The sequence below is a fragment of the Leguminivora glycinivorella genome, chromosome 14 (genome assembly GCF_023078275.1).
Source record: "Leguminivora glycinivorella isolate SPB_JAAS2020 chromosome 14, LegGlyc_1.1, whole genome shotgun sequence".
In the NCBI taxonomy this organism is placed as follows: Eukaryota; Metazoa; Arthropoda; class Insecta; order Lepidoptera; family Tortricidae; genus Leguminivora; species Leguminivora glycinivorella.
In genome coordinates this window covers 16,025,436-16,040,657 of record NC_062984.1, presented here as the reverse complement: position 1 = coordinate 16,040,657, position 15,222 = coordinate 16,025,436, and the positions used below count along the sequence as shown (strand labels likewise).

Here is a 15,222-nt window from a genome sequence, read left to right as displayed (position 1 = left end):
ATAATCGCTGTATATTGCTAACTAAAGAGTAAATTGTATTTAGTTGATCGACCAAAAATCGCAACATAACGAAAATCGCATATGGAAGATCTGGTTAGGCTTAGGCTGCATTGCAAGTGGCTTTATTATCCGGAATGTATTCCTATATCGTGTGACGGGTAAATATAAATAACTTGAAATACGTATATTTTCTCCCTGACAAGAACTGCAAGTGCAACATGCTTGCAGATTCGTGCCTACGCATTTAGCGCTTGCGTACATTGTCTCATCGAACAGGTGGGCGGGACTGACTCATACGCACATATTTGTTATGTTTACCAGCAATTAAAAACAAACGATCTTGCGAAAATAACGTCACTTTGATATTTTTGTAGAAATCCGGGTCATACTTGCCGTATTATGGGTCAATATTTAATCTGTATTGCGTTTTTAAAGTCGTCTCGATTATTATACTCGGCGATGACTATGGTAGGACTAGGAGTTCAGGCGCTCATTGACTATCGGTTCAGTCTGAGACTGTCAGTTATTCGGTGCTGTCCTTGATTTTTACTGACAGGTCTTTACCCTCCTGTCCGGCAAACGGATAGTGAGAGGTCGCCTTTAGTGCACGGTGTGAGGTCACCGAAAGTCATGGTCTATCGTAGTCAACTAGTCACTGCAAATTACTACACGTATGATGATCGAGAACGCTATGATACAGTGAACACAGAAACTGCTGTGACAAAAATTGAAGTATACTTACCTTGAAACGGTAGCTTATGATATAAGGAGACACCATGGCAATTGGGTTGCAATTCGAAACGTTAGTCCGAAGTCACACCTTTTGCAATGTTTGTGTAGAAGATGCGATCATCAGCAATAAGGAAATTAACAGCAGTTCCTTACTACAAGATGTCACGTGAAATATATCGGTAAAGAACAATCTAGTTGCATTGTTGGCACCGCCTGCGTGTACAAGTGTTTAAACTGAATCATCGGTGTAGCTGTAAATACTAGACAGGCTGTATAGTCAACAAGTCAACACAGGTGAATCAGTCCTTTTAATGCGATCCTAAGAAGGTACTGTGCCCTTAGACGTCCCCGAGACGGTCAATAGCAATTGTCAATGAGGCTTAGTCACCTGCGCTTGATACGCATTGACAGCAAATTGCAAAAAAAAAATAGAAGTAAAATTCAGACAGTTTTTTTCGTATCTCGTACCTTTATCATGTCATGGTCATACATTTCGCAAAGGTAGATAGGTAAATCCTGATTCAAATACAATTGATACAGTTTCAATCGAACCGTAGAAGGGCTATTTACTTTTTTCTCCAACGGTTTTTAATCTGAGGAAGCTCATGTTTATTCTACGTGACCGGCCACATCAGAGAGTCGCGTGTCTCGGGGCGCGCAACGGACGTCCGCGCCACGCCACCTGAGTGTAATTCAAAAAACGTCTCCTCAGTACATTTTGTATAGGAAGGACGTAAGACGCGCCCCAGGTGGCGTGGCGGCGGCGTGGCGCGCACCGCGCCGCTTGGCGGCGCGCGTTACGATGTGGCCGGTACCTTATAGTATAAAACAAAGTCGCTTTTTCTGTCCCTATGTCCCTATATATGCTTAAATCTTTTTTCTACTCCCGTACTGTTATTCCAGCAATTCCCGTCAACTTTGTACAATGCCACGTCAGCAAAATTTAATTGATCCTATTTTGTTACCAACATTTAGTAATATAATTCGACTTTCGTAAGATATATACAGGATAATTGTTATAATTAAGAAAATATAGATACTAGAGAACCTTAATGACGAAATAAAACTTAATAAAATCTCAATTCATCAACAAAATCTTGGTAACAAAATAGGAATTAATAAAAACAAATTTAACTTTTCCCTTAATTTTTGTACAAAGTTGACGGGAATTGCTGATTCTTGAGTTACAAGGTCGTGCATAGAACTTAAAAACCCTACATAAAAGATGTCAGGACAAGTCTATCTAGTCTATACCCTGAAAACATTTAGTAGAAGTAGCACGATATAGCTGTTACAGTTCAGTAAATACATTGCTACCAACTTAACAAACCAATTCGCAGAGTCGAGACTCCTTCGTTTTCTGCTGCGTTCATTGGCGACGCGTCGAATCGCATTCAAATGTATGAGAACTCGATTCAACTCGGCTCGATTCGTCTTAGTGGCCAGGCTTCAAAGAACCATACCATAGACAGTTTTATTTTCATGTTTGCACTCAAACTGCATATTCAAAATGGTAGGCGGTCCACTAGATAACTAAGATGACTGAAAGTAGGTATTTGTTGATTTATAATTTTCTTTCAAAATAAGTGCTTGGTCGTAGAAAAAGTATTGTATGCAACGGTGTTTAACTGAGTCAAAAAATGCTCGTGGCGTCTTTATTAACAATTTTCGGCTTCGCCTCAAATTGTTACCCACGCCACTCACCTTTTTTGACCTCTTTTAACCACCAGTTGCATAAAATACTATAAAACTACGCAACGGATTTTGATGCGGTTTTTTTTAATAGATAGAGTGATTGTAGAGGAAGGTTTACATGTAGGTATAGTACCCGTGCGAAGCCGGGGCGGGTCGCTAGTGTAATATAAAATGTATATGTTTTAATGCGGCCCATGTCTCAGTTCGGCATGTATAGCCAGCTATATCTTGCATACGCACGCATAATATGACGTGGTCTCGAAATAAGTTTGTGTCAGTTGTTTTTGTGCGTTCCTTTCCTTGCTCAATATAATAACATTAATAACACAAAGTGACTTGTTCTCGTGCCTTAATTTCTAGAACATCTTGAGATATTTTCTCGAACGTGCGAAAGACGTCGCCGTTTGTGTCACTCATTGTAAACAACCTCAAATCTTACTACTGCAAAACCAGCGGTTTTAATTAAATGTGGATTTCCTAGCCAAATTTTCATAGCAAAGCTTAAATTTTCATATTTGCAGTAGTAAGTGATTACTACAACATAAAGTTACAATTTTAGAACAGAAGCAAATCATATTGTTTATTGCCATAATCATATTACATAGGTAGTCGCATAAATGCTCAAATATTATTATTTCTCAAATGCATTTCCAAGCGACGCCAAGAGTCCCAAGAGCAAATCAAACGAGGTATTAATTTTCCTCATACCCATTATCTGTAACACAACACTGTGTCACATTCTCAAACCTCCGCAGGATAGGAAACTAAAAATACATTATTTCCCACGATACGGTACTACAACTTCGCGCGAATTCCTGCGAGGTGGACTTTGAGATGCTTCACATTAAAAACCCTAGACTACGCGCGAGACATTCACACTACGCGACAACTATCTTACTCATACCCCTACAAACTTCTAAACTACGCTCTATCTGGTGTTGATAAGAATCATCCGATGGTAAATGTAGGAAAGTCGTCGTGAGATGCAGTGGCGCTTCAACTTGGCATGACGCCCGAGTTCAGTCTCCTGCCCTCTCTGTTGTTCCCTCGCACCTCGCTCGTACCAGTCGTACCTATCATAAAGAATACGTGTAATAAATTGATGATGCCATAAATATTTATTGTTGATATAGCCTTATATAGCAACAACACAAACATTTAAAGAGTTGTAATGAAAACAATAATAGACAATGACTGAAACTTACCTCATTACCGATACGATGTCCCATGTTATAATCTGTCAGCGATAATATTTTGTTTACTTACAGTATAATTAATTATAAATTAAACGCAAGGTCATAAGACAAGACAGAGTCACTTTTCGTCTAACTGCACTGAGTCTGAGAGTCTTCTAACACTAACCTGCTAGTGCTAAACCACACTATCCGTTACCCGTTAGATATCTCACTCATATAAGTCCTATGACATCTCTGTAATTAACGATCTATAAATAAGTGTATTAATCACTTCGACGTTTATTTCCCCGCAATACCTATTAATAAGAATGTCCTATCATATATCTTTTATCGCATCTTTTGTTATTGTTGGACGCCACTTCAGCTTCGGTGAGGCGATTAATTTGTACTCCCCGAAATATGTTGGACCCGCAAGCGTTTATAGCTGGTTGTCAAAATCATCTTCAATATCAATTTCGAATGCCAACATATTATGTGGTTTTTGTGTATATTTACCGCAGTGACAGCGTAGATCTACGGTTTAATTTGATTTGCTTTTTGTATGTCCGGATGTTTTCCTCTTCAGGTCGCAATCGCCTCTATGGAGCGTAAGACCAAAGTGACTTGACTGTGGTAATGACTTGAAGAACCAAATGTTTTACACTTTTGTGTTTTCTAAGCAAGTCGCGATATGCAAGGTCTATAGCTCAGAGCCACTAGTTTGACTAGTTATTCGATATTGGCGACATATTTCGACTCAATCGGTAATTCTTCGTCAGGCTTACACTCCATGCATGAATTCATAGCGATATTAATGACAAACGTGAATAGAACCGTGCTTTTCGATATTTAAAATATATCTCACGAAAGTTTAACTTGCATAAGACTTTTTGGCCCAATATAAAGTTACACTGAACTATTTACAAATGTGTATGTCCGCACTATTTTAATTTTCGACGTACCTGCGTAATGGCTTCAATTAACCTTCCGTTTATTTACCCGCGCCGCGGGAGCCCCATCCCGTTAATCATCATCTCGCTAATGATTGCTGATACTTTATCTCTGAGCTGCAATTTCACGCCTCGTATGTTGAATTGAGTCCGAAGTTTTTCGGAGGCAAACTTTGCAAGCTTGAAACTTGAGACAAAATCAAATCAATTTTAAATTCCATCTAAACCAAATAATCTGCACTAGTCTTGCTCGTTTCTGCGTTGAGACTAATTGAACATGGATCTGGATATGTTATTTAGTTTATATTTAAATAAATTTAATCACCCTTCTATAAATCATAAACCAACTTCGAGATTGCCATTAGACACTACACTAAAAAAACATTCTTCAATTTGCAACACTCGTCAGATTCATAAAGAAGTAACGTATGAACAATTTCTTGCTACGACGCATACAGTTTGCACAAAGTATAACCTTATTACAATCTGATCAAATCTCCCAATGACCACTTAATTGTGGTTGTATTATATACGGATCTCCCGCTGCCAAGATAACACAGATAGCATATAGTGCGCGAATCATTGATGACTCACGTATACGTATACGCTAATTGCAATGTACTGGCAACACGTGTTTGCCTTGAAGTGAGCTTTATCAACGCAGCCTTCTCATACAAAACACACTGTCCTGCTGAACATCATAGGGTTATTACTGATAAGAGCATCCTAGGTATCACTCCTCTAGGCTAATACAGTTTGTAAGTAGAAGTAAGACGCGTTAAATCAGCAAATGTTAGATTGAAATTAGGTTTCGTATAAGCTTTGCTGATTTTTAAGAGTATCGAAGGCCTTATCCATCATCATCAATCATTTAAGAGTTAGACTCTTGTCGATGGAGCAACTTTCATGTGTGCTGGTCTTCTGCCTACCTTTTGACTTTCTGCCGGCGTATAATACGCCGCTTCCAATTTTATCGCTTATCTATGTGGATAAAGCATCCGTCACGCTTTGGCATGTCAGTGCGAGAGTGACAGATGTTTTCTCCACGTGGATAAGTGATAAAATTGGAAGCATAATACGCCGGCTGATAACGACACGACGTTGATTCTTTCCTTTTTTTTTTGGGTCATGTAGTTGGTACGCTCTCCTTGCATTTTCCATTAATATGATTGTTTACGATGGCAAAAGCACCTAGTTTTTGCAAAAAGGTGTTGTAACGCCATCAACATCGTATTTGACTTAAACATCCTTCGATTAAGTTCGGTTCAGTAAAAAATAGGTAAACGAGTGTAAGCACATCATTCCCTAAAGCCCTATTTGGCGAAATGTTCATGATTTCCTCTTCTTTGAATCAACACGCAATTATGTGTACTTAGCCTTCTCCCTTTTTCAAGACATTTCAACTAACACAATTTTGATAGAAACATTGACTTAAGTACCTACGTCTTCAACAATAACCGACTCTCTGAAGGACGCTTGTAAATTTTTCGTCTACACAGTTTTTTGTTTCAATAAAGAATGTCAATGCCCACAACGATATTCCAATTATTTGGCAGCCCGACCACATCATACATTTGCCATCTATTTTCGCTTCAAATTCCCAACGTACGTCAAATGTGAAAGAAATTGTGGGGAAATTACAATTACCTATTGCAAATCATGACATCAAATCGACTGCGACTTATTAAATTTACCACATTCTCGCTGTAAATCGTTTTATATTATTAATATGGCGAGTCGGTAATAATTTGATTGTGAATATGTTAGCTATGTTATGACGTTATAATATATTTGGGGTGTCATACTGTTCTATTGCGTGATATTGAAATAAATGAACAGGCAGCGTGTCCTAGTCTTGAAATGATGAGTCATAAAAACATCCAACTATGTAATCATTTTCACGGTAGTGTTTACTTAGCTTGATTACGCTTTGATGGAATAAAAACAGCCACGATTTTTGCCAAAGTGTCAGTGTAAAATCCAAAGCAATTCGACTCCTATTAGGCATCATATTTCCTTCATATTCAGGCTTAATGTGTATAACCTTTACAGGGTAATTTCGTTCCCTAGAAATGGCTGACTGATTCAATCTATTTACCGCGAAATTTGCTAAGAAACTTTATCTTTGCACAGTGACTAGCGACAAAAGCCGTTTTCCTCATCCCCTATAGCATACGCATAACTAAAATATAACACAATGAATCACGAATACGTGTAAGTGGGAATAAAACTTTGGTTATCATTGTAATCATTATCTACTTTACTAACGCACATATTTTTCTTAACCATGTCGGACTTGATGTTTGATAAAAAAAAATCTATATTAGAATGCTCCGTAAATACCTAATTATCTCTCATACATATGACTCCTATATATCTTACACTGATAATTTTATAATTATGTTTAATCTCTGTGAATATGTAATTTAACAGTTGTATTCCCGCAACTACTGTATTTATAAACTTCTCAAGAAGATTTCCGTATTATTGTCTCGTAAGATCTATTCATTGACTACTTACGTGAACAACTCGATAACATCGTTAGGGATCGTCCACACTCAAGAGACGCATGTCCGCCGACGCGGAACGGACGTCAGCGCCACGCCGCCTGAATGTAATTTAAAAAACGTCTCCTCAGTACATTTTGTATAGGAAGGACGCGCAAGGGACGTCGGCCGTCGCTTGGCGCGCGCGGTGCCGCCTGGGGGCGCGTCTTACGTTTTTCCTATACAACATGTACTGAGGAGACGTTTTTTAAATTACATTCAGGCGGCGTGACGCTGACGTCCGTTCCGCGTCGGCGGACATGCGTCTCTTGAGTGTGAACGGTCCCTTATGATCATTCGAATACCATCATTCACACGTTGCAATACAAATAATACAATCAAGTCATTCAGTACGCTGAGTACAAAAACTACGACAAAAACAACTCAATCAAAATGAAAGGTATCTTTAGTATTCTGTACAAAACTTGGTTTGAAGACCCTGATAATTTCGGTGTCTTTCATATTTGTTTTGAAGCTAAACTATTTGATACTGGTTGTCATAACTATTGTGCCAATCTAATCTCACAGATTATTTCTAGGTACTCAACCATAAGTGGTTTCCTTTTAAATAGTATAATCATTGTTTGAACACAGATAATTTGCTGTGATCGATGATGTATTGTCTCTATAGAATCCGATCCGATACCATCAACAAATTACGACTGATTTAATCGAGCACGACGCCGCTGCTGCAAGACAATTGAACGTAGATTAACAAAGAGTAGATAATGGCCATTTGTGGTTTGAGCTCATATCAAACAGACTAATATGGAACCCAATCGGATATAGGCCTATATAGTTTTGGATCTCGACATTAACTTTCGGCTCAATAAACTTTTTTCAAACACTTTTTATATTACAACGCAATCTGTTGTGTTTACAAAGTTACGGTTGAGCTAACTGAGAAGAGTAAATAGCAGAAAAACGCTAAAACAATTAAACGAAGAACTTAACTGAATGAAACGACTTTGTGGATTCAATATAGAAGCGCTGCATTCGTCCTTGATCGAATCCTTGAGCCCAAGACTTGCCTTGAATTCTTTGCTTCCTCTTTATTACCTATATTATGTTTGAAACGAAATTCCGCATTAAACGTCCTGTGACTACAGTCTCACGGGAATTGGAGAAGGTCAGAGCATTGAGGTGCCATTATTAGTGTTTTTTTCTTGCCGGACGCCCTTTCCCGTTAAACGTCGACGTCCGTCGATCCGCGCACTTCCTTCATTTCTTCCCTTCGAGCTCGCGACCGCTTCCGGCAACACGAATATGTTTACTTTCCAACAACAATCCGTTGGCGTCCCCTTAAGGTCGATTTATCACATGCGAGCCATTAAAGTCATTTAAAGGACAAGCATTGGACATAAACCTGAAGTGTCCATTTTAAATTAAGTCGAAAAAACTATCAGGACATTCAGGACAGAATGGCTTTAGATTTATCGGATCTCAGCTTTCCTGATTTTTCTAGTTACAAATGCACGTTTTCAATCCTTACACAAAACATGAATTACCATTGCACGGCCAGCTTTTGGTCACGAAAAAGCTAACTTTGTATCGGATCGGTCCAACCTGGTTACAACGCTCACTTTCCTTGAGTAGCTCATCACATAGTTCAATCCAATGTCGCTTTTATAGGTAAAGTAGTAAACTATTTTACGACACCATTGTTCGGCTTGTCATGTTCTGTCACTTCTGTTGCCTATTGTATTGTGTACATTTCTAAAAGGTTCCTTGCGCCAACGGCTTTCATAATCCTAGTCCTCTTCGATTGTACATTGGAGACATGAAACAAGTACCTTCGGTCAATTACCCATATGGGCCGTATCCAGAAAGTTAAGTTAGAGATTCTAAACACGGCCACGCTTATACTTCAAAACGAATCTAGAAAGCACATAATCTGCATGGTGGTAGTATGAAGACTTTTCAGGAATCATGACATGCATGAGAAAAACTAGAAACAGAAAATCCTACATTTTTAATAGCACACTTTCATTAGCTGATTCTGTAACAATAGCTTAGTAAGAATGCAACAGTGTACAATGTCTCTAGCGAAGCTCTTTCCAATAAAGCTCGTCTATTTTATGTCTTTGTCCTTTATCTCCGCTATAAAGTCTAGTCTTGTCCTTGTGTTCATTGGAACTAAATTGTTTATTTGTACAGGTATTTTAGGCTGTCTTAAATATTATGTTAATGGAGTATCAGTTCGCTAAATCATGTCGCCGTCCATAATTTTATTTTAGAAACCACTTTTTAAAAGATCCAAATAACATTAAGAGAGCTTTTTAAATTCAGCGGTAAACAAAGTATTCCCGAACTCTAATATGCCTTCAGAAAGTTTTTTGGAAAATTTTCGAGCATTTTCTCCTGAAGTCGAACAAGGATTTTTACTCCATAACGCTTACCATACTCTATTTCACATACAACCATTTTGGCCTACTCTGGAGGTATCCTGCCTAAGAAGTCGATGGTCCTGGGTTCTAATCCCGGTATAAGAGTATTATTTTGTGAGATGAAATTACTGGTACAGTACTGATACTTTTACTATGGCCACTGTAGGTCTTATTTTTTTGGGGTTATCGAATCACTGGATTGATGGCGCTTCGGTACAGGCAATCGGAATACAGAGCAAGAACTCACAAAAGACCTTTTTGCCACTTTGTAACTTGTAACGTGGCGGTTTTCTTCGCAAATTAATTACATCTGCGCATTGTCTTACTATTTGTGTGTATGCTTTATGCATACCGAGTCTGTTAATTAAGATAGATACTTGTATCTGTCTCTGAAGAACGAACTATGTTCTGTACGGATATACTTGGTAGAGATGTAACTTAATAAATATTTAATAACCTAGTAATTCAATAGACATTTCTGACTCAATGTATGACGACAGTCACATTAAAGCAAGTGCAGGACTGGTTCGTTAGATTGCAAAGATGCCCGAAGGGCAACTGTTCAGAATTAGGAGTTCCAATGTCAGCTCAGGGAACAAAGTTTCATGTTTCGTGATATTCTTTAAAAAAATAAGATAGACGGATTTTTAGATCGACCGCCGACATATCGGTTACTTGCCGTTTAGATTTTAGGCCATTCTAATCCAGAATAATTATGAAACGCTTCTCACGCACACCCACCGTTTTCAATCGGCCGGTTCGCATCCGTTTGTCATATCATTACGTCATCACTTACAATCAACTATTCTGCTATACTCGTAGCTGCGCCTTACTATGGGTGTGTTCCTTTAGGTAGGTTGAAATGAAGTAGGCATTAAAAGTTTCATACATAGCTTTAGATATAAGTACCACAACTATCTATTCTTTTTGTTGCTTGACAAGGGCAGAAAAACATTCTACTCAGATTCACCACTAGAGGACATAATCCCGTAATATTCATTTAAAGTAATACCTCCGACGTTTCAAGATTGGCGTTGATCCTGTCATCTTAGAATAAGTCAAGAGAATAATAAACAGTGAGTGAGAAGTTGTGAATTAACAATGATTAAAATCGTGAATTTTTGATCTGTGTTGTGATTGTGATCTAGACGGTCAGAGCAAATGTGCTCCAACCAAGCGATAGCAATATAGAGCTTCTAAACATACAAGTAGTACCTACGTGCCTATTATGTTCAGTTCGTCCCCGTTCGCACGGAGTTGCATGGCATTATTGTTGTACAACATGGTATTAAAAGAAACATATTGTTTGAGTAACCGATTACACGTAATCCGGTAAATTATGAATGTAAACATCCAGTAAGGTAGAAAGTACCGGTGCAAACACGCTAATGCCCAATAGATAACACCGTTCTGTCACATGAGATTGAAAGTGGCATCTACCGGTAGGTACACTGTTGAGCGCTGGTACTTTGACCATTCCTAATCCATCTAGCAAAGATCGACACTTTAAGTCAATCCGTGGTTGCACCGACCAGCTAGAAGCTTACGAGGGGTGTTCTAATATTTTTATTTAATATCCATTGGTGATTTAATTTATTAACATTTCCGCTCCGATTCTGACACTTAACAACGCATGAATTACAACTGAACTGAGTTGTAATTATATCCTATGTTTACTTTGATTATTTATTTAAACGCACAAAAAAAAATTTTAAATCTCATAAACTTATAAACCTAGGTATAGGTATAAAAAGTCTGAGATTTATTTGTGGCACCATCACCTATGTGCATTAAAAAATAGTGGTTCCAGGGACCAACGGAACGCTCCCGTATACTCGCGTGCAGTGAATTCCACAAATTATCTCTTTAAAATTAGCTGACCTGATTTCCAGACTTCATCTATTTGCAAATTACACCAATTATCGAACTTGCTACCACCACTTTACACTATAAAACTTACCTTAACATGTTAATAGTAAAGCTCATTTTAAAATGTATCTACGTAAAGGTACTGTATGCCCTTATCGTACGTCTTAATGCTAGTGTGTATGCAATTTTACAAATTGGTATGTGGTGTGTAGTCATTAGAAATGTCATGCGTACTAAATAGTAAGAGAAAGTACTTTTCTATTTGCGAGCGAACCTCCGTTTTTTGCACGAAGTAGAATTTTTTGCAAGTTGTATTCAGATTGAATACAACGCACCGCCGCCACGACGCATGGGGCGCGTTTTACGTCCTTCCTATACAAAATGTACTGAGGAGACGTTTTTTGAGTTACATTCAGGCGGCGTGGCGGAGACGTCCGTTCTGCGCCGCAAGACATACGTCTCATGAGTGTGGACGCTGCCTAAAATGCACACTGCTGCTAAACAATTTCAAATCAGGAGGATTTTTTTTCTAAATTGGTAATAACTTTTGTGAACTTAATACGTTAATGGGTTTTCGTATTTCTGATCTGAAGTTACTAGACACGGTATAATAAATTAATAATATAACAGCTACTATAAATACCAATGATACGAAGCAGTAACTAGCAGCACCTAAAGGAGTAATAAAACAAATAACAAGGGTAATACAAGGAAAGTTCCCCGAACTCAGTAACTGCACCGCAATGCACACGACGTCGACAAACACTTGCAAACTTCAGTAGTTACAGCTTGCAGCACTAATTAGTTTACGTTTGCTGCTCACTTCATTATATAAAGAAGTGATACAAACCAACAACACAGTGCAATGCAAGTTTCGCCGAATTCTGAAACTACACCGCAGTGCATACGAGCTTGCGTGACAACTATGCATATGCAAACTTTGATAGTGCGGCTCACGTAATACGATGAGAAGAAGATTACGCTGGTAGAAGTGTAGCGTGTTAACGTGTAGGGAGCTACATCTGTATAAAGTAGACAGATAAACATACTTTTAAGAGCTAGGTTAATCCCTCAACTAAATGATGAAATAATTGGTTAAGGTATACATAGAATTGTGTTGGCGATGAGCTAGTAATCTGTCACTACAGTATCCCAAATTCGTTTTCTTTCAACTCTTTAATTGTTAAGAGTAGCAATGATATTTGACCAGTTTCATGTGCTCTGCCTACCCCTTTTGGGAGTACAGGCTTATGTATGTACATAGAAATGGACATGCAAGACGACAATGTTATTCAGCTTAAAAGAGTTTAAAGTCACATTAAAATGTGATCATTCAAATGTCTGCCTGTCAGATTAGCTGTTCACGTCCATTGAATTCCTTCACCATTCAACGTCTGAACGTGAATTGAATTCCAATGAAGGTCAAAGCACAGTCGAGGAATAATCAGCGGGGTTGATGTTCACAACAACAGCCCAGTTTAATTCTTATATCCATTTACCCAAGCTTGTCAAGAATATAAGTCTCAAGTTACAATGGTTATTAGTAGCAGTGAAGTATTTTTTTGTAAATAGATGGACGGTACATCCTCACCGCGGATGACTGACTGTGCTTCCGATTAGTACGGTAGATTGATTTGAATATACAATTCCTTTTTTTGCTTACGACTGTCCCATTGATTGGGGTAGTAATAGTAGTATTAGGCAAAGATGGCGTGCCTTAACCTTTATTGTGATACCTAATCCTGTATACTAATTCATAATCACCAATATAATTATCCTCCTAAGACCCAGACTTATTTTAACTGTGTTGAATTTGGAACTTTTTTCTTTTAAAGGAACACCTGACTTTGTATGAGATAAAACTTGAACCTCATTATTTTAGTCTAATAGTGCTGCGCTATTGTACACACTCGTTATTTACGCATTAGTTATGTACACACTCGTAATTGCAGATAATTAATGTATTGTTTTCTCTTGTCTCCAGCAAAACGAAGGAGCGGACAACCAGGTACATTAATATGATATAATTTATGTGTTTGTTTTGTGTTCGTCTAGTACATTGTGTTGTCTGATTCGTGTACGTTTTGTTGGTAGTGGCATTTTATGATTTAATGACTTCATAGCATGGAACGTATGTTTGTTTATGTTTAACCCTCGTGCCTTTAAAGCCTGGAGCAGCTCAAGATTTCTACGCTCGTGTTTTTACTTGCTATCGACACCGATGGCTCGGGTACCTATTTGAGCACGAGGACATACTAGTAAATAATAACCACAAAATTAAAATTTTGAAAAAACCCCCGACTGCAACATAGTAGACCGATTTTCATGAAACATGGCTAAGAACACTCCCAACTAACTCAGCTTTCTGACAAAAAAAACTAAACCTAAATTGGTTCATCCTTTCGGGAGCTACGATGCCACAGACAGACGCACACACAGACAGACAAACAGACAGACAGTCAGACAGACGGACAGACAGACACGTCAAACTTATAACACCCCGTCGTTTTTGCGTCGGGGGTTAAAAACTAGCCCTTTTGAAATACAAATAACTATTGGGCTCTTCGTAATGTAAGTAAATAACCGAAACTACCTCTTATCTTTAAATAAATTCAGTGGTTACTAAAACTGTTGTAAGTTATTGTATTAAATGTCCTGTGGTTTAATCCATTTGTCAATTATACCTGCCCTATAAAGCTATAGATAATTGCGGTGAAGAACATACTTGTGTAATATGTGTTTGCTCATTCTCAATCAACCTCATATCGTATTGACTGTTTATTGTAAAAGCTACTTAGTTACTAGCAGAAAACGTCTCATTTCAATAACTAGCTATGAAGTTGATAGAGTTGTGTGGGTGTCAGTCTCTTATGTTATGTGTCTTTTCTCAAAAATGTCTCAAACAGAAACTTTAGAGAAAAAAATGTAACTACTGAAATAATGTTTATTGTTTAATCTCCCGAATCAAACAAAATACACGAGGCGGCGAGGTGTATTTCTAGCTTGTCATTCAAAAGGCTATTTCAAGTTGCGGTACTTCCAGCCTGATTGATGGATCTATCGACACCGTTAGAATTAATGTAACTTGTGACTTTGAGACCGCTGCGTTCCCTGAAAACGCTTGACCTTAATCCCATTGATTCCTTTCAAGCGAAATCCTTAATTCATTAGAGCCGACGAACTCGTAAATCTTTCATAAGCGCCCGTTTAGTTACCTGACTCCACCTTGCTACTTAGCCCGTACCTTATTTATTTCAACACGCGATCCATTGTTTAATTTTGATACTTTGCCTGTTTGTTGTCTGCTTATGTATTGATGTTAATTTTTGTTTCGAGGATTTAATAATTAGTATAATTACACGTCCTAATCACGTTTTCGTGTAATAAGAGTAATAACTTAATATACAATACTCCATTGTACCTTTTCAAAAATATGTATCGGGGTAGAATATTTGATTAATGATTACAATCCTTGAAATACTTTTTAATATCTTTCGTTTAAACTCTGTACAAAATACTAATTCCAGTAAAAAACTTCCTAGAAAAAAACGTATACTTAGTACAGGGATAGTTACCCTACTGGGACGTACGGAAACGTGACTTGCCTCTTAGGAGGAACGCTTGCGGCTAATTAGCATGTCAACTGTCATGTTTTCCTTTGGTTACTGAAACTTAAAAGTTAACTGTTATTTTTCTTTTACGTAGACTTATTTTCCCTCCAAGTCATAATTATTTAATATCGTAGTTGTCAAAGTGACTTGATGAAACGTTCTAAAACAAAACAACCTTCGATGTTCGACACATACATACATTTAAACATATAAACAACTCACGCAAGTTGTTTTGAACTTTTTCTTATTTCCACTAA

At 37.9% G+C, this 15,222-nt stretch overlaps 1 protein-coding gene across 1 annotated transcript in view; it reads left to right on the top strand.

Annotated features, from left to right (window-relative positions):
* The window catches only part of LOC125233660, a 69,949-nt gene that overhangs the window by 22,705 nt on the left and 32,022 nt on the right, over positions 1 to 15,222 (top strand). The window contains 1 exon segment of the mRNA XM_048139729.1: positions 13,339 to 13,362. Coding sequence (XP_047995686.1) covers positions 13,339 to 13,362 — 24 coding nt within the window.